The 26,232-nt window shown below is 42.0% G+C and overlaps 1 protein-coding gene across 2 annotated transcripts in view; it reads right to left on the bottom strand.

Annotated features, from left to right (window-relative positions):
- Nucleotides 1-26,232, bottom strand: part of FNDC3B (fibronectin type III domain containing 3B) — a 365,061-nt gene that overhangs the window by 19,246 nt on the left and 319,583 nt on the right. For both annotated transcript variants that reach the window (XM_030328930.1, XM_030328931.1), the window contains exon 23: nt 13,088-13,300. In XM_030328930.1, coding sequence (XP_030184790.1) covers nt 13,088-13,300 — 213 coding nt within the window. The remainder of the gene's footprint in view (nt 1-13,087; nt 13,301-26,232) is intronic.

Genomic DNA, 26,232 nt, shown 5'->3' with positions numbered 1-26,232 from the left:
AGTGTTTTTCTCCCAGGGTCTTGAAACATTTGTATTTTTACAATGAAATGGGATTACCTAGAACTACTACATACTATTGTCATTTGTCTTTTTATTAATTAAATGTAAAAATTTGGAAATAACTTCCCCCAAATGACCCAGAATTTCTGTAGATTACAGTTTTGAAGCCTGCTGTTCCAGGAACATTTTGGGAACCACTACATGAGTTAACCCAACACACAACCTTGTTGCTACACAGGCCCACGGTTCTCCCAGTTTCCAGTGGTTCGACACAGCATCTGAGGACAATCTGCTGTCTTCAGATACCGTTGGAAGTCGGTCAGATAGAATCACAATTTAAAATGTCTCGACTCTTAGGCCCATTTAGCTCAAGGGGAAGGCAGAATTTATGAATTCATTTAGCAAACATTTCTTGAACATCTGCTGTGTGCCACTCTGTGGATTCAAAGACGAGTAAGACCTAATCCTGTGGGCTAGTTGGTCCTGTGTATGTGGTCAGCCTTTCCCTGTGCCAGAGAACAGTCCCTGTGGATAGTTCTAGAGCTTAAACTACTTTTTCAGAAAACCTGTCAGAGTCCATCCTTATTTTAAAACACCCACGCATTCATCAGCCTTTACAATTGAGTTCCTGAGCCCTAGTCATTTCACTATTTAATGTTCCTTCTGCTTTACTGTGTAAGGAAGCACCTTTTACTGAGGGCTGAACATTTTCAATTTCAGGGAAAGCCAGAGTCCATGCTGAAACCCACAAATACCATGGCAACCTATTTAGTACTCTTGACACATTACCACCTTAATGAAGATACCCTTGCTAATGCTAGAGGCAAACAGCTATTCATTAACTCAGCCTCACCTGGGCCCGAATCTCTAACCAGAGTAATTGCCCTGAGTTATACCACAAAATGGAAGTCATGGTTTAAGGAGTAAAAAGTGTTATACTTCCATTACAAACTTGCACTAAGACCTGGTTTTTAAAAGAATTTGGAGAGGTTCACTACCAACAGTACGGCTTCCCTGCCATGCCCTGATCTAAGGAGACTGTTTCCCTTTGAAAATAAGGTCAATACATCTATCTGGGCAGTAGCACTCACAGTCCCAGAGGAAGGTACTGAAGCAGATTCACGGCTCTAATTTGATAGTGTAATCTAAATTGGGCTAAGAGCATACACATCAATTTTCAAATACATCAAAATCTGCTTCGGGACTGTTTTTTTTTTTCCTCTTTCATTTACTGTTTTGTCCTTTTACTGCATTTTAATTTTTTTACATTGCATCCCAATTTATAGAAGCCACCGTGGAAACAGGTGCTAGCAATGAAATCTACAATTTCACCGTTAGAGCATTGGTTTGAGTCTGGGGATAAATGTTACTTAGAAAAACGAAAGGCTGCATTTGCTTTGCTTTTAGAAAAAAGCCAGAGTGACTCTGAAGGTTCTAAAGGAGGCTTTCACCCAGAGGATTTCAGGTTTAAGTTTACTCCCCTTGCATTCAGTGAGGGTGCACTTAGGCAGGTGCAGGAGGGAAAGGGGTAGTTCTTTCTCCCTCCAGCCTTTTCTAGAATAAGCATGTGTTTGGTCCTTTGATTTAGCTCTCTATTTTGGCAGCAATAAATCACAACTTGCTTGCTGCCCTGCTTTGTCTGGCTTCCCTCCCCTTAGAAAAGGCATGGGAAGAAATTCTGGGGGAAATTTTGTTCTCAAAATGTGTATGGGGATCAATGAAAATGGATGGGGCTAATATGGGGCTAATTCCTAGGTCACATAATTAGCGCACTTAGAGAAAAAGAGGTGACTTGTCCTCTTGGGGCCTGTGTCCTAAGGTGGACACACAGGTCCAAGTCAGAAGGAGCTGAGCAATGAAATAAGACAGCTGGGCCACTCCCTCCTGAGGACTTCTCCCCACATGGCTCATTCTGATGGTGACTGAGAGCCACAGGGAGCCATTAACAGAGACAGCAAGTCTGCAAACTGTCTAAAAATTCATACGTTTCTCACTTTAAAGGTTTCCCGTACCTTCCTTCTTCTTGAAGAAACAGTGCAAGTGTGAGAGAGTGGGGTGAAGGGAGGAGACAGACTGGGCACTAATTAATGCTGTTCATAATATGGGACGCATTTACACATAGTCCTAATTCCATGTTACTTTACTTTTAACAAAGAAATTTAGTACATGCCTCAGTAAAAAAAAAAAAAAAAAAAAAAAAAAAAAAAAAAAAATTATAGTTCAATGCTACACGGAAGTAAGTTTGTCAGTCAAAACCCAAAAATCCTTCACAAAATCTCAGCTCTCCATTTGAGGTTTCTGGAACTAGGACCTTATGTTAACAGCCAATTTAGCACTTTGAGTCTAATCCCAAGGGTTTCGAGAGTTTTGATGTGGAAGACTTTCAGAGGTAACACTGGTTGTATGCTGCTTCTCCACCCACCTGGGCGTCTGGTATGCTCTTGGTCGATGTGGGTTCCACAAACAGAACAGGTCCTGCAGACTAGGAGCCACCGGCAACTTATTTGGCCTCTTGGTGCCTCAGTGTTTTCCTCTGTGCAACAAGGGTAATGCTAGAACCTTCCTCAGAGGACTGGTGTCAGGTGTAAATGGGTTAACCAAAGTGTTTAGACCAGTCCTGAGCTGTACTAACCACTCAGTAGGTGTCAGTCACGATTATTTTATAATGCTAGGAACTTTTAACCAAGAAAGGCCACTCTTCCTTCTGAGAGACCATCTATATCACTCAGGTCTAATACAGAGGTTGTTCTCTTTTCTCCTGGGTAGGAAGTTGGCTGTGTGTTGAGAGAGGCTGCAAACCAGGCATCTGCTTTGGGGCTCGGTCAGTGAGGCTGCTCACCTTCTGTGCCCCGGACCCCTCGTGAGGGGGGGGGGGCGGGCAAGAATAACGTCTTTCCCAATCTGGGTGGGATTCAGTTTGACAGCCCCAGTCCCTACACAGAGTAGGTCTTAAATAAATGCCACTGATCCTGAATTTCTTTCTGTATATGCCGATGGTAGCTTCTGTTTCAAAGAAAGGCCAGCCAAGACAAAATAAGCACACAAGCCAACACAAAAAGAATGGAGTCCCTCTTTTACCGCAATTCTGTCATTATTTTCCATCATTCCAAGAGGTGGGAGAGGAAAGAATCTTCTTCCTTTGGAGCCAGTGATTTATGCCAGTTGCACGGTGGCCTCTCTAGGAGGCTCCGTAGGTTAACGCCCTGTGGCCAGAATCACCCGGGGAGAGATTAAAAGTATTCATCAAAAACTTGTTTTACAAAGACCAAGTCAATTTTTTCTTTCCTCAATCTTTTTTTTAATCCACCCTCATTTTAAAATTCATTAATAAGTCAGCCAGAGGCCTTTGGTGATAGAATGGAATATACGCGATGGGTCTTAAGACACAATGACTGAAGGCTACATATTTCACTGCAACCAAGGATTCAGCACTTAGAGCATGTCTTTGCCATGAAAAGAGGAGGAGAGTAGCCCTTCAGCTTTTCTGATCCTTCTCCCTCCCTCTTATATTTAGGCAGTCCAGCGTCAGTGTTTGGGCTCATGTACCATAGGGCCTGGGAAAAGAGTCACCATTAGAGGCCAACGGGAATCCTGCTGTCTTGGTGGCCCTGATCCATACTATTTTAGTGTACACTGCCCGAGCCTGGGGAAAGGGATATCCCTGGAATGGGAGAAAAATCAACCGTGAATGGGGAAGATCTGGAGCAGCTGGGGTGCCTACATCATCAAAAGATGGTCAAAAAAACCTCTCACCAAGGCCCCAATCCTTTGATTTCCAAAGGTGAGAGTGTGGCCCGGGCAATCAGCGATGCACTATGTGGAGAGTCTGCTGTGCCCTGGGCCACTCTCCTGGTCTAGGCTGCCAGTAGAAACTGGACCACTCTGGGCTTCTCCCCGAGTCGTCCCCCTCTCCCCCTCCTGTTGGTGGGCAGTGGTGGAGCACAGGGACTTGGACCCAGGAAGACCGGATGCAAACCTCAGCTCTGCCCCTTACTGCCCCACCACGCGCCCCTGCTAAGCATCAGTTCTTCCATCTGCAAAACAGGGACAGTATCTGCCTCTTAGGTTGTTTTAAGTGTCAAATGCAGAAATGTGGGTACAAAGCTCAGCATGGAATCCAGTACCTGGTAAGAGTTCAACACACGGTGTCCAAGTCAGGCTAAAGTGCCCTGAGGACAGCAGGTCTCTCAACTCCTGCCACACAGGGCTCTCTCCAGGTTACTGCGGCCATCACTGGCTCATGTCCCAGCAGGAATAGGTCCATATGAATTTGTGATGTTCTGCTGCATCTGCTGTGGCCTATGTTAGACACATAGCTCTCCCACCACGTAAGTTAATCTACTTGAAATGTTCACACTGTTATTGTTATTACGTGAACGTTCCAATGCTACAGCAGTGCAATGAAACATGTATAACAGGTGGCATGGTTCCTGGAACATAGTACATGCTCAATAAAATCACTGAGTAGTTTTAGTATCAGTTCAGGCTGAAGCATATGTAGCCACAAGGACCCCTGTGGAATCATAGCTCCTTAAAAGTCATCTTGGCACTGTGGGCCTATACTGGCATTGCCTCTGAGGGGTCTTCTACTCTGTGCTCAATCCCTGCTGCCCATGGCCATGTGCTTTTGGTGGCATCAACCGAATGACCCCAGACTCCTGTGAAGAGCAAGTAAGAGAACAGGTATGGAAACACCCATGCAGCTGCCCCACTGGCTCAGGAGCTGAAGAGACAAGGGGTAGTAACACTCTTTGCAGTCCGCAGACTTGAGGTTGAGTTTAGGTTCAAGAGCCTGGTGATTGATCATGGACTCTATAAGCCAGGTAAGCTATTCCCTTCTCTGTAAAATGAATATGATTACAGTGCCCCCGCCCCAGAGGTTGTTGTGAGAGAATCAAATGGCATAATGCGGGGAGAACTCAATATGAAATGCATAGCACCTGTGCTAATACTAATACTAATGTTACTAATCACAAAATGCCAAGGTTTATGAATGATGTACCTTGTTTCTCAACATTGGAGAAGCCTGAAGGATGTCCCCAGAATGGCATTCTTTACTTATACTCCCTTAGGCTTTCCTGGACCAGAGAGAAAGCTGCGCATATGAATACCATCCATCCCGTCCTGGTGAACCCAGGCCGAGAACTGCCGCTGACAACAGATGAAGACAGGGGCAGTGGGGCCTATCAGTGCTGCCTATTAATGGGAATTTGGGCATTTTTACTTAGAGGAAGGAAAAAATGGGAAGAAATGCTCTCTTGTACTAAAAATATTTACTTGGAAAGGGAAACATAAACAAGGCAGAAGGTTGGGTGGGTCACTGAAAGTTTACAGTGGAAATGGATTCTTTACGGCTCTGCCTCTAACTTGCTTCGGCGTGGACTGTAATGTCTTGAAACTAAACACTTCTGTGGTAACAAGCACACATGGGTTTTAATGTTGCCAATTTAACTCTGATTTATGAAAATGTTTTACATATCTGTGAATACAAAATGATTCTGCTTATTCTGCTGGCCTATCAGAGTACTCCAGGGTTGGTACAAAGACGTACAAAGACCTTGGCCACAGTGCATAGTCTGTTGCCTTCGCTATGAACTTGGACAAGTTGATAACTCTCCAGGCTGAGTTCCCAGACATTTGGGATAATAATGTCTTGTTCACCTGGCAGGGATTTTTAGGAGATCCAAATGAGGGGAACAAGTAAATTCTATGATTTCTTATTAATTATACACTAGGAAGGCAAAACAGCAGATTCTTGACGTTTTCAAGAAGTTCTAGGGGAAGGCTGTCCTTTTAACCTCAGTATTCTAGGCTTCAACACATTGTGAAAGATGACTTTTTTACACTGACGGGCTACTGAGGGAAGAAATTCAGACATGTTACATCTTTGAATATTTATTTTAAATCATTTTAGAGTAAAATGATGATATATAAAGAATTTAATTTTAAACTCAATTTCCTTAAAAGTTTTGTACACCCCCCCCCCCCAAAAAAAATCCCAAAATGCCCTGGACAGCTCATAACTTAAATTTGCAGTACAAAATGAGATGACACTAAGGATTTTGTGTTTACTATCTGTTGCTGCTACCTTATAATCCCAAGGTCCATTACAGGCTAACAGCAGCTCATTAATATTAACTCCTCAAAATGATCTACTCTGCTGACCTAAAATGGACTTAGTCTATTAAAGGCTGCACATTTTGAAATCTGTCCTACAATAGCACAAATCAACAGCTGTTAATAAGCTCAGGACAGCTATTTTCCTTAACAATGACATGTCATTGCCTTCATTCTTTCTTAATTTCCCAGGGCTGCATGGACTATGTATGTGCGTCTGTGAGAGAGAATCTCCTACGTTACTGAAGCCATGTTTGGGAATGGAGAATGTTCAAAACAGGAATGGATAGTATGTGTCCTCATTCTACCAAGAACACCGAGTCCTGTTATGCCTACGCAGGAGCAGATGGAAGCAGATGGCATCATGTGGGGACATCTGAGGCAGGGAAGGTGCATTTCCTAAACCGGTTTTGATGCTGGTGAGCGTCTCCATTTGCAGACGAAGCACCCAAGTGTCAAGGAGTTCCGAAAGACCAACGTGCAAGCAGTTGCTTTCCTCCCTGCACGTTCTCAGCTGCATATGTGCCTATCCGCTTGTGAGTGCTCCAGCTGCAACACTTTTTAGTTAGGTTTCGTTTTATGCTCCTTTTCGAAGAAATAACACGTCCATACAGCTACTGATGAGACTCCACGTAGAATAAAAGAAAATGCTTTTTTTTTTCAATTTTTGTTGTTCACACTGTACTTCGTTATTGATATATTAAAAAGGAGATTTATTTACTTTCAAATAAAGGGTCTCAGGATGAAGACCACCTGAGAACCCTGAAACATCCCATTTTTCTACTTTCTTTGCAGGGAATCTTATCTTCAAGGATACTCTTTGCAGAGTCTTCCAGATGTCTGTTTGTCTACTTCTATTTTAATGGGCTTGTCTCAATCTGATCTGATTTAGGAAAAAATACTGAGAAAAATGCTACCCAACTCCATTCTATTTATTTATGTTTCAAGTAGACAAAAATTCTATTTTCAAATAGAAAAAAAAAAAAACAAAAAACACAACAACAAACCCGTAATCAATTTTTTACTTACAGTGCCATTAAGATCTCCAATGGTTCATTTACGGTCACTTACCTCTCCCCATAACTGACATTTCAGCCTGAAACTGACTAAGCCAGCGGTACTTTTTATTTTTGAGGCTCTTTTGAGACAGGAGAATGTTTTTTCCCCGTCAGTCAGGGACTGGAGACAGGCATCATCAGTTCCAATTTGTAAAGGGAAAAACTAAGGCAAAAAGAAGTTAAGGGATACGCCTCTAGCCATTTAGAAACTCAGTAACAACTCTGGGATTACAAATAAGAGATTTGACACCCCCGTGGAGAACCACAATTGCCTTCCGGTGACTGAAGATAAATAAAAGTGTCATTTATCCAACAAGGGTGATCATGTGTATCAGGACAATTCCAGAGAAGCAAAGGAAATGAATACCATGGGTCTGTGTGGGCCCTGAGCTAGTTGCCTTACATCTATTTAATTCAGCAATATGCTCTGAGAAACAGAAGCAGGGGTTTGTTCTGTAATAGGCATACATTAAGAAAGTTCACTTCTCCCGTAGTGCTCATATACCCTGGAGACTTTTATTAGTTGCCTAATGTGTATTTTTTCAGGGATTCATTATGTAGATTATTTTCTGTCCCTCTCTAACAATAAATAGTCAGTCATAATGAACACATTAACAAAGCCCTCCAATTTTGCCTGCTGTAAGGAAAAGTGTCACGGGCACAAGGGCTGAGTTAAATGGAGAGCAACTGGTAATGATCCACTCTATTAGAGCCCTCTCTCCCAACCCCTTTTGCTGGAAATATATTGGCTTTAAAATACACTGGCCATCTGACTAAACCTGAACAACAGAGTAGCCATAAATGCATTCCTGGAACTTAAGTTCCCCTCGCCTCGGTGCTGTGTACAATTATCAAGAACATGGACCCGTAAGGGTCAGGACGAGAATCAGCATCAACTCAAATTCTGTTAGGGCAACATAATGTTTCATTTCAATAACACAGACAGATGCATCTTCAAAATCATCAGTACAGCGTTACAATCTTAAAATGCATGAGCTGATCTTGTTATTCTAATCCCTGTATTAGGTTAATGCAGCATTATGAAAATGTTTACTTTGGGTGTATATTTTTCTTGCATACACAGGAACCAAAGACATTCGGATCTTCTGTGCCAGATTTGCTAAGCATAATAGACTTCATCACTCTACGGCCAAACTAATGTAATTTGTGCTTTTCTGTTGAAATCAAATAAAATCTCTTGTGCTGTCTGCTCATTGTTTCCCATTAACTTATTTTCTCAGCAGATAAGTTCCTTACAGGTAGCCACATACCTCAAAAGACTTAGCACATTATAGTAATTCAAGAAAACAACAACAACAACTGTGATTGAGTGATTATAATCTAACTATTAGGGATAAACTTAGTCCTATAAATATAAAGCACTGCTTTGAAGCTGCTGCATAAATATGTAGTCAGTGCCCTTGGAAAGGGAGACTTGTGAGTCAAAAGCTTGAACACATGGAAAACAAATGTGCCATTCAAGGGGAAAAGAATATTCAATGTAGCAAGTCCAGGTGACCCAGATGAATTCTAGGTTGACTTACCTTGAGACAAGGACTTGGGCAAGATGCCCTTTTGGGATCCTTTCTATTTACATGAAATAGCTCCAAACTTAAAAAGAGCCATGTGTAAAAGAACCAGAATAGAAAGAGACACTTAGTTGGAGAAAAAACCAAGGGCACATTTCCGTGCTTTGGAGGTCGTATCCTTGGTTTCCACCCAATCCTGAGTCTGCACCACCCATCTCTAACTGAAGGCTATTTTGCATGAGATTATAAGATCAGGACCCCTTTATGACTCACTCAACCTGTTACCATCTCTAAGAAGCATTCTCTGCTCATTTCATTTTAAGCTTAAAATCATAATAATCATGAGTTAAATCAACTTATCAAAACCCATTTTTTTTGCATCTAGATGGTGGAAGGCTTTGATAGAAATCCAATCAGCATAGAAAATATTTCATTTTTTATTAAAAAACTAAATGATGTAGAGGGTGGCGCTTGGGTGGCTCAGTTGTTTAAGCGTCTGACTCAGTTTCGGCTCAGGTCATAATCTCACAGTTGTGAGATCAAGCCCTGCATCGAGCTCTGCACTGAGCAGGAAGCCTGCTTGGGATTCTCTCTCCCCCACCCCCCCTCTCTCTCTGCAAACCCACCTGCTTGCTCATACTCTCTCTCAAAATAAAATAAACATTAAAAAAAATGACTACTGTAGATAAAAGCTCTCAGTGCTTGGTGCTTTGTAGGTGTTCAACAAATAGAAGTGTGCTTTAGGACGTTTGAAAATATATTTTTGGCTCAACATTATACTTAGATATCTCTGGCTCATTTCAGATTTTTTGATTGAGGGGTATATAAACAAATATAATAAACCAGCACATTGTAGATGTAAAACCTTAGGGGTTTAGGGGTGTGAGACATTAAGTGGTTGCCCTAATACAGAAAGTTAGCATCTTTCTTATTATTTACTTATTTGTCAAAAGCAGAGACTAGAATGTGAAGAAAAAAGAGATAACATGCTGAGACACCCTTTTGTAATGGATCTAGCTCACAAATGATATACAAATATTCAGTGCTTTAAGGTGAAAAAGGTGGGAAGGAACTCTGCATTCAATCTTCTAGTTTAGCCTCTATTTTATGGATGAGAAGAGAAAGAAAGACCAATAGTTTAGCAGTCAAATCAAACTCTTTAATTTTATAATTACGAAGCATGGAGTTACTAATTTTCATTGTGCTTCTGTTGCAAAAATTTTTTTAACTGTTTATTAATTTTGAGAGAGCATGTGCAATCCTGCACCTGTGTGCAGGAGCGGGGGAGGGAGGGAGGGAGGGAGGGAGGGAGGGAGGGAGGGAGGGAGCGAGCGAGAATCCCAAGCAGATTCGGTGCTTCCAGAGCAGAGCCTGGAGTGGGGCTTGATCCCATGAACTGTGAGATCATGTCCTGAGCTGTAATCAAGAGTCAGATACTTAACTGACCGAGCCACCCAGGTGCCCCCATTGCAAAATGTTTTAAGAGTAACATTACTTTCATACTGACTAGGACAACTGTCCGACTCACATAGCCAGCTCTCCTTTCCAGTGCCCACAACGGCTGGTGAGTAAAGTAAATTAAAACCACAATTAAGTCTATCTCTGGTTCTCACCTTGGCCACAAGTAAGACACACAATATTTTTGACACATCCATAATAAGAACTCATTAGTGGCTAATGAAATCAGTGCATACGCTAAGGAATACGTATACTTTTCCCAGAAGTCCCGACTAGAACTCACTCTGGCAACAAGTTTAATGGAAAAGCTGGTCCTTGAAAGAAGATACTTTCAAACGGACAAGCCAGGTCCAAGTCCTAAAGAACCACAAGGAGACCAGAACTGACAAAAACCACGCTAATCACAAGAATTATAATGTATCCTAGCCAGATGATTTCTCCCCAGTCCTCATGAGTCAAGATCCAAAGTTAAATAAAGGCTTGGATTTAGGGGCCAATCGACACAAGAGCTCAGTTTCAGGACACTGAGGAAGGTCATCTTCAAACTCAAATTAGGCCAAGTTTCATCCTATTTAATCATAGGAAAATTATTCCACAAATAGAATGAGAATTTATTATGCTCTATACTCCCATCACTTTAATAACTTTCTGAGAGCACTGACAAATCTAATTTAAAAAAGATAAATTTGGACTCCAGATCATAAAATTAAGAAAAATACTGTTCCTAATGGTTGGTTTTCTTAAATCGCCGTTTAAATTTAGGCAAGTCATTTATTGATTAACAATGCTAACTTTGGGCCTCCTTTTTTTTTTTCTTTTTCAAAATAGCACAAATTGATTACTACATTCTACACTGTTTTCTGTCTGGCATATTAAAATGTCTCATACTCATTCAGATTGGTGTTCGTGGAACTTTTGTTCTGAGCATCTCTGTACAGTTCTCCATAGGAGGCGCCCAAGGCGGATGCCCCACAAAGGGCAGGGCTGCTGCAGGATGCACCCAGCTGGTTTGGAGCAGAGCCTTCGCTCTCCCCACCTTTCTGGAGGTAACAGTAGAGGCAACTGCATGAGGAGTTAGGAAGCCCCCAATTCTGCTGCCAACGTCGATGTTTCCGGACTTCACTTTTTCTGAAGCAGTACAACTAGAAGACAGTCTCTAATGAAGATTCTATCATCAAAGGATGCCAAAAGCCCAAGGAAAAAACAAAGGCTTGTTTGCAAATTTCCCCAAATGCTAGCTTCAAATATTTACCAGGGTTTCTGTTAGTCCATAATTCGTGTTCTTGCCAGCCCTCTCTAGTCGAGGAATCCCCTGCCAGTAAAATAATGAACGCACAAACACGCATCCAAAGGTACAAAGCACAGTTAAGATGAATGATCTTGTCCATGAGTGAGGATGCATTTAACCTCTAATGAACCTACCAAAAGCAGCCTCATTTTCTCTGTGCTTTCTACACCAGGACTAGTTTCCAATAGATGATCATTTTTGTTCTTCTGTAGTCAAATTACTGGCTTTGACAGGTCCTTCAGTCCAGTTCAAACATCACCTGTTTCAAAAAGCCATTCCTGGTCTTTGCAACCCGATGGTCTCTGCCTCCTCCAACGTCCCAGAGCATTTTTCTCCAATGGTACTAAAGTTCTGAGACCATCTGTGGGTTGATACTATTCGTCTGGAGGCAGGGGCTTGTTTTTCCTTGATCTTGGTCTCCACTGAAGGCCTATCTCATAAAATGCCTGCCACACAGGACTCCACTGCACTGAAATGAATCAAAGTTCTCGAGTAGAGTGGGGGGTGAAGACTGGACAGCGGTTTCTGTGCTAACTAAACCAATTCCCTGTGTAAAGGAGCAGGAGCTATAATGCATAAAGTGGAAAGGACAGGAATGTTTTTGTGTTTAGCAGATAGGCCAAAGGGAAATAGCAGCGCGGGTCTGTTCCAGCAGGGTGTCTTGGATTTATGGTCACCTCCCACCTCCTTCACCTGATTCTCTGATTTGGACTTTTGGTAACAGAACAATTCTGCCATCATTACCTCTTACTCTGCATCTGAATTATTCCTAATACAGTTCAGAGGCCCACCTTCTGATGGGCCATTTTCAGAGGAAATGAAGTTAGGTTAAATAAATACTAGGTGAAAGGCTGGCTTTGATTTCTGTGGCCAAGAGTATTTTGCTGGGCATGGAGTCTTATAAAGAATCTCCTGTTTGCTCTGGCTAATCTGATACTGCGTTGCCCATAGTTACAGAATACAATCCCCATCTGTACATCACCACAGCTATTTCGGATTGGTAAACATGATTGTCCTGATGGTTACTGAATATTTAAAAAGCTAGCATCTCTTCCTAAGTCTCATTTCCCTCTGCACTTGTGACTGATCTAACGCTATAACATAGCATGGGCTTGCGTATGACAATTTTATTTTTAGATAATTTCTCTCCGTTATCTGGCTCTATGAAAGAAAAAAAAACAAACACACAGATTATGACTTGCAGGCAAATCAGGATCTTCAGAATGTTAGTTTAGAAAATCCCAAATGGAGGGGCCCCTGGGTGGCTCAGTCAGTTAAGCGTCCGACTTCGGCTCAGGTCATGATCTCACTGTCTGTGAGTTCGAGCCCCGCCTCAGGCTCTGTGCTGACAGCTCAGAGCCTGGAACGTGTTTCGGATTCTGTGTCTCCCTCTCTCTGCTCCTCCCCTGCTCATGTTCTGTCTCTCTCTGTCTCAAAAATAAATAAACGTTAAAAAAAAATTAGAAAAAAAAAAAAAAAAAAAGAAAATTCCAAATGGAGAATGGAGGTCCACGATGCAGGACCCCAATACACAGGAAACCTTTCAATGGGAGGAAGAGTGTTTTATTAGAGGACAGGTGAACAAGCAAGGATTCATTCGGACAGAACCGCCCCCTTCACCCGCCCCGCCAGCTCACCTCTTGTTTCTGTCTTCCAACTGCAGTGTGTACACCATGTGAGCGGCTGTGTGGGTCTTGGTGTTACTGTCTCCCCACTTCAGCTTCAGGCTCTGGGGCCCCGCGGCAGCACATTCGAGCCTCGGAGGCAAGGGTGGCAATGGCCGAGTTTTTGCCCTAATGAACTGACTAAACGGTCCAGCTCCAATTTCATTGACGGCTTGAATTCTGATCCTGGAAAAAGGGAAAAAATACACACGTTGCAGTTGAAGATGCGGCAATTCCTCACTGGAAGCAGACACTTGTGGAGTATTTCTTCTGCGCCCCTAAAACTGTACCATGGAATAACGAAAAATAAGCCAATGTAATTCAAGACGAATAGAGAATAGGGCAGCTTGGGCAAACAGATTTTGCTCCCCCTTCCAAAACCCAGCAAAAATAGAGCAGTTAGCAAGATACCTCTTAGCCCTTTAATTTAAAAAAAAAAAAAAAAAAAAAAAAAAAAAAGGGAAAAAAAAGTCTGTTGTCTGAGGGAACACATCCTAAAGATGTGCTATTGTATTTTGTTCTAAGCCACATGTTACCTGCCTCAGAGTCACTTTTGGAAGTGAGTGGGCTGTAAAGAAGAAATGAAATAGGAAAGCAAAGGAATTTCCTTTAGGGTTTACAAAGGGCAGAAGCTCTTCAACAGGGCACGTCTCCAGCTTTGCCCAACCACCTCTGCTAGTCCAGAACCACATAAGCGCGCAGGCACTGCTGGTAATGGGCTGTCACTCAGCTGTCTGTATCTGAATCGCAACTGCATGTTTGCAGAGTGCAGTGTTATGGATAATAAAGATGCCTTGACACTGTCCTCACGGTCTGTGAATTTAAAATCAAAGAGAGTTAAAATTAATAAATAACATAATATCCTGCTATTATTCCTCTTTTCCTCGCGCCTCTGTTTCCTTCCTAGTTGACTGAAACAGCTCTCCAAGGCCTTCATACAACAAACACATGGATGGCACTGCCCCAACCTCATTCTCGACACTGCTCCCCACGGTGACTGCATGTTCTGGAAGCTTGTTTCCTCCAGGCATTTGGCGGCCCGCACACCCCTCGTTCAGGCTTTCCTCCTCTGCTTCTCAGACCTAAGTTCTGACATCACCTCCCCACCGCCCTCTGTTCCTCTTCTCTTTTTCTGCACAGTACGGGCAGTTCTCTCAATAGTCTATTTCCATGGCTCCACCCCCTTGGAAGACCACTCACTCCCAGCTCTGCCTTTCCACCTCTTCATGCCCCACTCCTGGCCTCCAGCAGAAACCTCCACCCAGGACCCTCGCTAGGTACACAAGCATCTTACCGAGCTGACTGAGCAGTGTGGGGTCGCTGGTTCTAAAAGTGTGCACACATTCAAAACAGTGTTTCAAAGCACATGATAATAATAAAACATAGAGCCAGAGATAAATTCTTAGGAAACCGATCAATTTGAAACATTCTCGTAATGTAGTTTTATGTGTTTCTCTTTTACAGCAATTATTGCTTACACATAGAAAATACTATTTAGGTACTACAATACCTAAATTCATCTTGTGATCTCCAATTAGCATTAATTCTTCAAATTTAAAGATTACATAATTCAGCACGTCAGTCTAACAATATGCCTGTAGACTGCGGACAAGGCAAAAACAAACAAACAAACAAAACCCCTCAGATTAATTACAGGTGAGAGGAAGCAAGCACGCCCTACCCTGTACCCTGTCTCCCCCACTGAACGTGGCAATAAACCTGGAGAAAATAAATGGAGCAGCTATTTAACAACTCCCAAAAAGCAAACAGTAGCTGGAGGATTTGGTGAGATATTTACCATTTTTTAATTCATTTACCATTGCATTTACCATCTTTTCCCCTCTATTATCCCCCAAACTGGACTCAATGCAGCCTGAAATCCAAAGGCAGACATCTGCATGGATTGAGGGCTCTGGGGGAAATACGGTTCAAAGAACGGGGTTTCTGGAAGCTCAGAGTGAATGGGGAAATTCCTCATTCTTTTTTTTTTTTTTTTTCCTGCATTCTCTCACTCCCCAGTCCTTAGACAATTCCTTCATATTAATAGCCTAAAGAAGAAAAAACACACGCTCATACGAATTGGTACAGGAAAAGCACCTGATGAAATCCGTCTATTCATCACAAAAATTCTCAGAAAACTAGGGATAGAAGGAAACTCTCTCAATCTGAAAAGGGCATCTATAGAAACACCTACAGGTAACCTTACACTTAACGGTGAAAGACTAAATAATTTCTAAGATTAGGGAGAGTGCAAGGATGTCTACTTTCAACACTCCAACTCAACATCATGGACTAGAAGTCCCAGCCAGCGGCAGAAAAAATGGCACAAAGAAAGAAAGGAACTGAACTACAAGACTCTGCTGAAAATTTTAAAGAAAATCTAAATAGAGAGAGACATTCTGCGTTCACGAATTGGAAGGCTACACAGAAAGAAAAGGTCAGTTTGCCCCAAAGTGATCTATAGATACAACGTAATGCTACGAAAATTCCAGCAGGATTCTTAGCAGATCTAGAGAAATTGATTCTAAAAGTTATGTGGAAAGGCAAAAGAACTAAAATTGCCAAACACAAAACTGGAAACTAAGAATAAAGTTGAAAGAATCACACTTTTTGACTTAGGACTTACTATAAAGCTACAGTAATCAAGACAGTGTGGTACTGGTAAGAGACAGACACGTGGATCAATATGAGAGAATACAGACTCCAGAAATAGATCTACACAAATATGAATGATTGATCTCTGACAAAAGTGCAAAAGTAATTCAACGGAGAAAGAATAGTCTTTTTAACAAATGGTGTTGGAACAGCTGGTTATCAGTAGGAAGACAAAACTCAATCTCAACCTTCTAAACTTAACTAAATTCTAAACTTAATTCAGAATGGACCACAGATCTAAACATAAAACGTAAAATACAAAACTTTTAAGGAGAAAACAGAAGAAAATAAATAGTACTTGTTACCTAGAAATAAGGAAAGAACCATACCATGTTGCCAAGGATAAAGAGGCACTACAGCTCTCATATATTGCTAGTGAGAGCGCATAATGGTACAGCCACATTGGAAAACGGTTTTCCTATCAAATTTTTTATTAAGCTTCACACAGTTGTGCGACCCAGCAATCCCACTCCCTGTTCTTTGGAGAAATTAAAATTTATGTTCATACAAAACTGACACACAAATATTCACAGCAGCTCTATCCACAATCACCCCAAACTAGATAAATATTTGCCTCATAGTTTGGAATGTACCAAATACTTATCTCTGATAAAGTACAGTAAAAATTCCATTAGAAAGAACTGGACTTTTCCCAGATTCTAATATACAAGGGGCTGTCTCAGGTCTCTTGTAGATAGTGCAAAGTAAGTCTCTCAATATAACTTCAAAAGATTAAAATAAACTCTTTCTCACCTCTCAATATGAATCTTGTAGTTTTATGGTTTTAATACAAGAGGGTTTTTTTCTATGATTGGAAAATAAGAAATTTTTCTGCAACTGGAGAGGAAAAGTCTTTTAAAAAGAGGTCATCATGATGGTTGGAATTACTACCACTTTTCCCTTCTTAGGAAAAGGGAATTAAGCCAGACATTAAGTTGCAGTCTTTCTTCGAAGGTGTAACAAATTTCCTGGCCAACAGCGTTTATATTAATGTCTTTCTACTGTCCAGACTGTCATTCCTTCCCTTTATTATAGTACAGGTATTCCTAGAGTCCAGAGTTCAAGATCCTTTCTTCTGTCTGCTTGCTCAATATCCTCCAGAGCCAAGCTCACCTTCTGTTCCAGGTGAACCTACTGCTTTGTTCTGTGCAGCCCAAACAGCCCTTCAGTACTCTAATAAACAATAGGAAGGAAGGTAATCGGTTGCCTAAGATTGTTATTCTGCTCAAGAAAAAATATCCTGAATCATTTAGAAGAACGAAAAATGAGTTTACAAATGAATTTACAAAGAAGCCAATCCTTCTAGGTGTTACTGGTTCCCTGGCCATGATTTGGAGGGAGGAAAAACACAGATGGTGTCAGCAAATTACTCGAGTTCTAACAAGGCCACACGTTTGAGCGCCCAGCGCAGTGCACCCCTCACGGACGCTCATAGTTTCTTCACTGTGAGAAAGGAAGGGCAGTCTCAAAAGAAGTCAGAAGAATCATTAAGTGCATAAATTAGCACTCTGCAGTTCACCAAAGTGCTCTTGGCCACCTTGAATCCTTTTCTGGCTGAATCAAGATACAAAATAAATGTAGATTTACTCTTTGATTCCTTTTGTAAATTCACTTATTATCTCAAAGCCTCTATAACATTTTCATAGGTATCGTATTCCTTACATTTGAAGTTCTATGGTTCTCTGACCTTTTACTACTGATACATATTTGGTAGGCACATAATCTTAGCCTTAAATACACACATAACACCGCCACCACCACCACCACCACCACCAAAATACTTTTTAGCAGTGAAGCCTCCTTGGGAATCCTGCTCATCACTTTGGTGTGACCTTGGGGAAATTACCTAATACCTTTGAGTAAGGGTTTCCTTATTTATCAGATGGGTATAGTAATACCTTCGCTGCATTTACAAAGTTGGTTATGTAGTTAAGATAAGGTATATAAGAAGCATTCTCTATTTTTAAATATTTTATATTTCACCATTCGGCCAGAAAAGGATTCAAGGTGGCCCAAAGCACTTTGGTGAACTTCAGAGTGTTAATTTATGCGCTTACCATTCTTCTGACTTCTTTTGAGATTGTCCTTCCCTTCTCACAGTGAAGAAACTATGAGCATCCGTGAGGGGTGCACTGCGCTGGGCACTCAAATGTGTGGCCTCGTTAGAACTCGAGTAATTTGCTGACACCATCTATGTTTTTCCTCCCTCCAAATTATGGCCAGGGAACCAGTAACACCTAGAAGGTCTGGCTTCTTTGTAAAGCATCCTCAGGAGGTGAGGGGGAGACACAGAGTTCAGAGACAGACGGAAGTGTTAATAGCCAGCAAGAGCAACACCTAGAACTGGCTCTGTTCAGAGGACTGTGCTCTGGAGCAGGAGCAGTGTTTCCTCTTGCTTTTATTTTTTTATAAATTTTTTTTTTTCAACGTTTATTTATTTTTGGGACAGAGAGAGAGAGCATGAACGGGGGAGGGGCAGAGAGAGAGGGAGACACAGAATCGGAAACAGGCTCCAGGCTCCGAGCCATCAGCCCAGAGCCTGTCGCGGGGCTCGAACCCACGGACCGCGAGATCGTGACCTGGTTGAAGTCGGACGCTTAACCGACTGCGCCACCCAGGCGCCCCATCCTCTTGCTTTTAGAGATGAGAATACTGCAGCTAAACGCAGAGAGGTTAAGCGACTCAACTTGAATGGCACAGTCGTTCTAGGTGTTGAAGCCTGGATGTGATATGCACAATAGTACCCCTAATTTCTAGCCTGACTCCATGAGGTAGGAATTACTCTATTGTATAAGTGAAGGAAATGAGGCCTGACTAGGTTCAGCCATGGGCACTAGTCTACACAGCAGATACAGGTTAGATCAAAGTGCGAACCTCATCTTTTTAGGCTCAAAGTCTTTTGTGCATTCTGGCATGCTATACTCTCCTAGTTGAACCAAACACGGTGTCCAACCAAAAGGGAATTTTAATTCAAATCACACTTTCAGTTCAACAACTGCCGTTCACCAATAAAGTGAGCATCTAGGATACTCAGTAAATTTGTTTTCACATTATTGCATCAACTTTTGGCCTCAAAGTCAACTACTTACACTTTTTTTAACTTTTTTTTTTTTTAACTTTTATTTATTATTGAGAGACAGAGACAGAGCATGAGCAGGGGAGGGGCAGAGAGAGAGGGAGACACAGAATCGGAAACAGGCTCCAGGCTCCGAGCCATCAGCCCAGAGCCTGATGCGGGGCTCGAACTCACGGACCGCGAGATCGTGACCTGGCTGAAGTCGGACGCTTAACCGACTGCGCCACCCAGGCGCCCCATCCTCTTGCTTTTAGAGATGAGAATACTGCAGCTAAACGCAGAGAGGTTAAGCGACTCAACTTGAATGGCACAGTCGTTCTAGGTGTTGAAGCCTGGATGTGATATGCACAATAGTACCCCTAATTTCTAGCCTGACTCCATGAGGTAGGAATTACTCTATTGTATAAGTGAAGGAAATGAGGCCTGACTAGGTTCAGCCATGGGCACTAGTCTACACAGCAGATACAGGTTAGATCAAAGTGCGAACCTCATCTTTTTAGGCTCAAAGTCTTTTGTGCATTCTGGCATGCTATACTCTCCTAGTTGAACCAAACACGGTGTCCAACCAAAAGGGAATTTTAATTCAAATCACACTTTCAGTTCAACAACTGCCGTTCACCAATAAAGTGAGCATCTAGGATACTCAGTAAATTTGTTTTCACATTATTGCATCAACTTTTGGCCTCAAAGTCAACTACTTACACTTTTTTTAACTTTTTTTTTTTTTTAACTTTTATTTATTATTGAGAGACAGAGACAGAGCATGAGCAGGGGAGGGGCAGAGAGAGAGGGAGACACAGAATCCGAAGCAGGGTTCAGGCTCTGAGCTGTCGGCACAGAGCCCGAAGCAGGGCTCGAACCCACCAACTGTGAGATCATGACCTTAGCTGAAGTTGGACACTTAAACAACTGAGCCACCCAGGCGCCCCGTCAACTACTCACATTTTAAAATACATCAACTTATCTACAGTTTTCCGTGTAGCCGATGCACTGAACTAACACTATTTAGTTCTAACGATAAAATAACACTAAAAATTGAAATACAACCGAGGAACTGATTAAATAAAGTGAAGCCATGGGGCGCCTGGCTGGCCCAGTTGGTAGAGCATGCAACTCTAGACCTCATGGTTACGCGTTCAAGCCCCATACTGGGTGTAGAGATTACTTAAAAAAACAAAAACTTAAGAAAGTAATGAGGCCATATCTTCTTGCACTCTAGTAAAAATATTATATACTCTGAGCCCAGGAGACTGAGAAAACTAAACAAGGACTAAGGTAGTTGCTGTTTGTTTTGTTTTGGGGTGAAAAATACTGCGTGTGAAAATGCTTTTCTAATTCCAGTGAGAGCTCACTAAGGACTAATGAGGTCAGAACCTCATAAGGTTCAGAACCACCACTGACTTGAACAATTCCAAAGAATTCACCTCAGAAGAAACAGATTTTCAAGTTTTATTAGATTAATTACAGTCTACCCCAAACCCAAACTTGAGCAGTTTTCTCTCTAGCTGAAGTAACCTGTTAATCTTGAAATTTATCAGTTTCTGAAACCATAAGCTCTGCAAATTAAGTATAAGGGCAATGGAACTTTGCCTTCCAATCTAGGGAGGTGACAATGTAAGTCTTGATAAACTCTATCTTGGCCAGGCTGATATGAAAAATCTCAAGTGCCCAGGAGTCTGTAATACCCAACAGTATACTGATAATACTGATCAAATAAATTCAATTCAGAAGCAAATTCCTTACAGCTTTTGATTGAAAATCCACTAAAAATATCTACTTGTTCTAGATGCTAAATACATTCCTGCCTCAGAAGCTCATAGCCCTCCACAATGCCCTTTATGTATACATATACACACACACACTCAAGTTTCTGGCACTTCATACATTGTAAGAAAAATGACTTTCAAAACAAACCTTCCTCAGCTGGGGAAGGTGACTTCTCAGCCATAATTAGCCATCCCAGGAGTCGGGATGTCTCGAGTGTGAGGGTGGGGGCGATGAGGGGAGCAAGGAAGAGTCGGGGCAGGAGAGGCCTGGGAGCCAAAGATAAGACTTTTTATCCCCCACAATCTACATCTAATTCTCTAAGAAGACAGAAACGCAAAAGAAGGGAATAATCATCAGATGAGTTGTGAAAGAATATAAAATAGTAGCTGAAATAAAGGAACTCCCTTTGAGGGGTTGATGCGTTGAGAGCAGAGTGATTCAGAAGAGGGCTTCCTGGAAGGGTGGCCTGAGCTGGCTCAGATCCGTCCCTTCCACTAAGCTACTTCTCCTGACAGCTCCTGGGATATGTCTGCTGCCATTCTGTCTCCAAGCACTTAGATCCGCCTTTGACAGGCAAGAAACCTTACATGTCTCCCACTGCTTAAGAAATGATGCCAGATCCCCGCAGACACCTCTTCCTCTATTCTGGTCACAACCCACCTTCCTGCTCTTTTTTTCCCTACCAAACATTAGCAACACACAAGTTATTGAGTGCTGACTTATTGTGTGTCAGGTCCTATATGAGTGCCTGGAATCTTCTCTAAGACAGACAGGTAGCTCAAGTTATTATCCCCATTTTACAGATCAGAAAACGGAGGCACAGAGAGCTTAAATAACTTGCCAGAGGTCACAGAGACCTATGCAAAGGACCGAGGACTGAAGTCAAGCTGTTTGATTCCAGTCTGCTACTTCTGAACTGCTTAGAATTTGCTCCTAATAAAGTCCACCTCATCTTGTTAGAATGATTTATGATTCACTTTTTGACAGGCTAATGTAGTGCTTGACCTACAGTGAGGACTCAATAGATGTTATTTTTCGTCACTGTTCTACCTAGCGAAAGGAGCATAAATGAGTGTAACAAACAAATCTACCTTAAGTTTTAGTTGTTTGGTAGCTTGGTATGAGTCAGACGATAATGAGGTTGCCAAAAAAAGTAATCTTAGGCAACCTTACTAACCGCTCAATATGGAGAACATGTAAGGTGACAGTCTTGCTCTGCTCTGAGCCAGTCATCCAGACCATTCAGAGGTCTGGGCACTGCTCTTATTAAAGAGTCCGTCAAGGGGCGCCTGGGTGGCGCAGTCGGTTAAGCGTCCGACTTCAGCCAGGTCACGATCTCGCGGTCTGTGAGTTCGAGCCCCGCGTCGGGCTCTGGGCTGATGGCTCAGAGCCTGGAGCCTGTTTCCGATTCTGTGTCTCCCTCTCTCTCTGCCCCTCCCCCGTTCATGCTCTGTCTCTCTCTGTCCCAAAAATAAATAAACGTTGAAAAAAAAAAATTAAAAAAAAAATAAATAAATAAAGAGTCTGTCAAGAGGCAGAACTCACCCGATCAAGAGGATGGAGGAGGTTACAGGAAACCCAATAATAAAGACAGATTTGAATGAAGTGAGGATGGTTAAGTAGAAGAAGAGACACTATACAAAAATGATGTCTAGACCTCCTCAGCCCTACTAAACTGAAGTCTACAGGAATGGGGCTCAGACTTCTGTAGTTTGCAAAAGCTGTCCAGGTGATTCTTATATACATCAACATTCCATCCTGCTCTAGGGAAGAGGTTCTTCTTTTAAAAATAATTTTTTTTTTTTTTTACATTTATTCATTTTTGAGAGACAGAGAGAGACACAGCACAAGTGGGGAAGGGGCAGAGAGAGAGAGGGAGACACGGAATCCGAAGCAGGCTCCAGGCTCTGAGCTGTCAGCACAGAGCCTGACACAGGGCTTGAACTCACAAACCGCGAGATCATGACCTGAGCCGAAGTTGGATGCTTAACCGACTGAATCACCCAGGTGCCCCATCTAGGGAAGAGGTTCTTAAACTTTAACATGCATCAAAATCTCCTGAGGGGTAATTAAAGCGAGTGCCAGGCCTTACCCGTAGAGTTTCTGATTCACTAGGTCTAGAGAAGTGCCTGATGGTTTGTATTTTATTTATTTATTTTTATTTATTTTTTTTTTTAAATTTTTTTTTTTCAACGTTTATTTATTTTTGGGACAGAGAGAGACAGAGCATGAACGGGGGAGGGGCAGAGAGAGAGGGAGACACAGAATTGGAAACAGGCTCCAGGCTCTGAGCCATCAGCCCAGAGCCCGACGCGGGGCTCGAACTCACGGACCGCGAGATCGTGACCTGGCTGAAGTCGGACGCTCAACCGACTGCGCCACCCAGGCGCCCCTTATTTTACCAAGATTTACTCACCAGGCCATCTTTTCTCTCTCTGCTCGCAGAGACTAAGACACCATGTGTCAAAAGAAAGCTATGTCTCTATTTTCAATAACATTTTCTTTTCCTCAAACCAAAACACAAACTCCATACCAAACTCAGTTCTAAGCTTAAAAGTAATGCCTTTAAAAACAGCATTGCAGTTCCAACCAAACCCCATAGGGGGTGTCAGTCAGCCAATGGGTGCTTTTGTAAGCACCCAAACCCTTCTCTGCGTCAGTAGGTTTGCTTACAGAGGTGCACTTTTCTGTCTGGCAGAACAGAGAAAGACAAACTCAGTGTGAGAACAGAGTGTAACTGCTGACGGTTTAAAAAAAAAAAAAAAAAAAAACAAAACAAAAAACCCAAACAAACAAAAGAAACAAGTCCTATCTCCCAGCCCCATGGCCTGCTTAAAATGTTTCATTCCACGCTTTTGTCTAGAACATCATGATCTGTTCATTTATATTTTAACCAATTTATGGAACAGAAAAAGGTGAGGTAAAAGTTGACTGGACTGAAATTACACCCTTAGTCACTTGAAATACTCATTTTGTACTTCATCATAATTATTGTGATTGTGTTTTTGAAACATATAAAGAACAAGACTGTGGGTTGGTCAGACTTCTACAATAAGGTACCCAATTATGTACTATAGAAACTAGCATAAAGTTGCATAAAAAAAGATCTTAAATGGGAATAATGACCTTACTATCTTAACTCGGAAACAACCCATTTATTTATTGCTCAGCCAGCAAGGACAGACTAACTCTTTGGTGGAGCAGGTAGGGTGAGTACAACTACATCCAAAGATTCACCTTTCCTAAGTCATGCCCTTCTCATGCAATCTGTCTAAAACGGTATCTTCGAAACTTCCCTATAAGGTTAAAAAGGGACCTTCCACATTCAGCTCAATATACTAGCCTTACATGTTAATACTGAACTGTTTATGCAATATCCATTAAATACTTTTTAAATAGTCCTGAAGTTTTACTATCCAAATCTTTTTTTTCCCCCTAAGATTTCATTTTTATTTTTATTTAAAAAAAATTTTTTTTTTAAATGTTTATTTATTTTTGGGACAGAGAGAGACAGAGCATGAACGGGGGAGGGGCAGAGAGAGAGGGAGACACAGAATCGGAAACAGGCTCCAGGCTCTGAGCCATCAGCCCAGAGCCCGACGCGGACTCACAGACCGCGAGATCGTGACCTGGCTGAAGTCGGACGCTTAACCGACTGCGCCACCCAGGCGCCCCAGATTTCATTTTTAAGTAATCTCTCCACCCAACATTGGGCTCGAACTCACAACCCCAAGATCAAGAGTTGCCTGCCCCACCGACTAAGCCAGCTGGGCACCCCCAGTCTAAACTCATTCTTCCATAGTCCTTCCATTACTAAACCATTTTGTGTTCTCTAAAATAGAATTATTCAGGGGCGCCTGGGTGGCTCGGTCAAGCACCTGACTCTTGATCTTGGCTCAGGCCATGGTCTCGTGGTTGGTGAGATCGAGTCCCATGTCGGGCTCTCTCTCTCTCTCCCCACTCTCACAATAAATAAACAAACTTAAAAAAAAATAATAAAATAGAACTATCCTATGAGATACTTTTAAACATGTGGAAGTTTGTTTGATAATTTCCACTGTAAATGACATATGATCATTAATCAAAGATTCCCTGTATCTGTTCCTTCACTAAGTCTGTGAGTTCTAGGTTTCCTTCTAGAAGTCATCTGACTGTATGTTGAGTAGTAAGAGCCAGCATTCCTCCCTTATCATCCTTCCACAAATCTTAAAGTTTACAGTTGGCACAACGTCTGGAACAAAATTCACAGGCTAACATTTTGCCCTAAAAGGCTTTCATGATTTCTGATCTAAAACATTCAGGACTGACCTGAGGACTTGATTCCACTCTGGGGTAGATATGGGTGTGGATCAGAATGGACACAAAACCATTCAGTGAGTCCCTGAACCAGTGTGGCTTCTTCCTTGTTTTTCTTTTGGCCCTGAGGGATTAAGGTCAGGCAGTATTCGGCACAGCTGGGGAATGACATTCACTTAGTCATTTTACCCCAAGATCCAGCTCACAGCAAGGCTTCCTTAGAGTATCATCATTGGGGAAATTCCCCGAACTCAAGGTCTGAGTTTAGTCATCTCTGGATTTCCTCCCCACCTGGTTAGAGTGCTCTAGACACAACAGACACTTAGCATTCAGTTGGCAAACAAGAGTGAAGACTGTTTTTTTGAGAATGGCTAAAAGGCTAAAAACAAAAAGAACGCCCTCGGCCTGCCTCTGCTCTTTGTAAGTCGTATCCCCCTTTATCTAGTTTCTGTCTCAAGTCCCACTTCGAACCATCCTGATCATCCGGGACCCTAGGTCTTCCTCTCTGAAACACCAACAGGATTCTGTACACTGTGTTGTTTTCAGCCCATGATGTCACAATAGCCTACTACGTATGCTACTGTTGCTATTTAAGTGCCCCTCAACTCTGTGAGTGCTCTGAGGGCAAGGCCAGTCTATCGCTGTTTTACAGACCCACAGTGTATATAATGCTGTGCCCCAAAGAGATTTTTTAAAATAATGAAAGACTACAAAAGTGAACAATGCCCCCTTGTCATTGTTTTGAAAAGTAAAATAAATCTAGTTGTATAAATTAGACAAAACAGATTTGGTAAGAAAGAAAAAGAATAAGGGTCATATGATCTGGCAAGATGGGGCTTTTGTATCTTCGAGTGCATTAGCTGATTTCTTTCTTCAGCTTCTGGGAATATAAAAAAGGTAGTCTGTCAGACCACAGAACGAGAAAACACAGCAGAAAAAAAATAAATGAGATGATACATCCTTTTCTAGCAGCAAGTTTGTTAGCCCGTCCTTCACTCCCTCCATCCTACCCCAAGAAGAACCACTTTTGCTGGATGGCACGATTGATGATGACTGAAATTGCAATGCATACTTACTGCGCACCTAATATGTACTGTTGGCTTCTAAACATTTAACATTTGTGTATTAACGCCTTACAATATGCTTATGAAGGAAAGAATCTTGTCCTCATTTTATGGAAAAAAGAAACTGAAACACAGAGATGGTAAGTAACCCTCCTAAAGATATAGCTGATGACCTGAATCTGAATCTATACATTTCCCTCCTCAAGAAACATTTACAAACATTCCTTGGCTTACGACGGGGTTACATCTCAACAAACCCA

The sequence above is a fragment of the Lynx canadensis genome, chromosome C2 (assembly GCF_007474595.2).
Source record: "Lynx canadensis isolate LIC74 chromosome C2, mLynCan4.pri.v2, whole genome shotgun sequence".
NCBI classification, from domain to species: Eukaryota; Metazoa; Chordata; class Mammalia; order Carnivora; family Felidae; genus Lynx; species Lynx canadensis.
The sequence above is the reverse complement of the archived record's forward strand: the minus strand, read 5'-3'. Positions and strand labels throughout refer to the sequence as shown.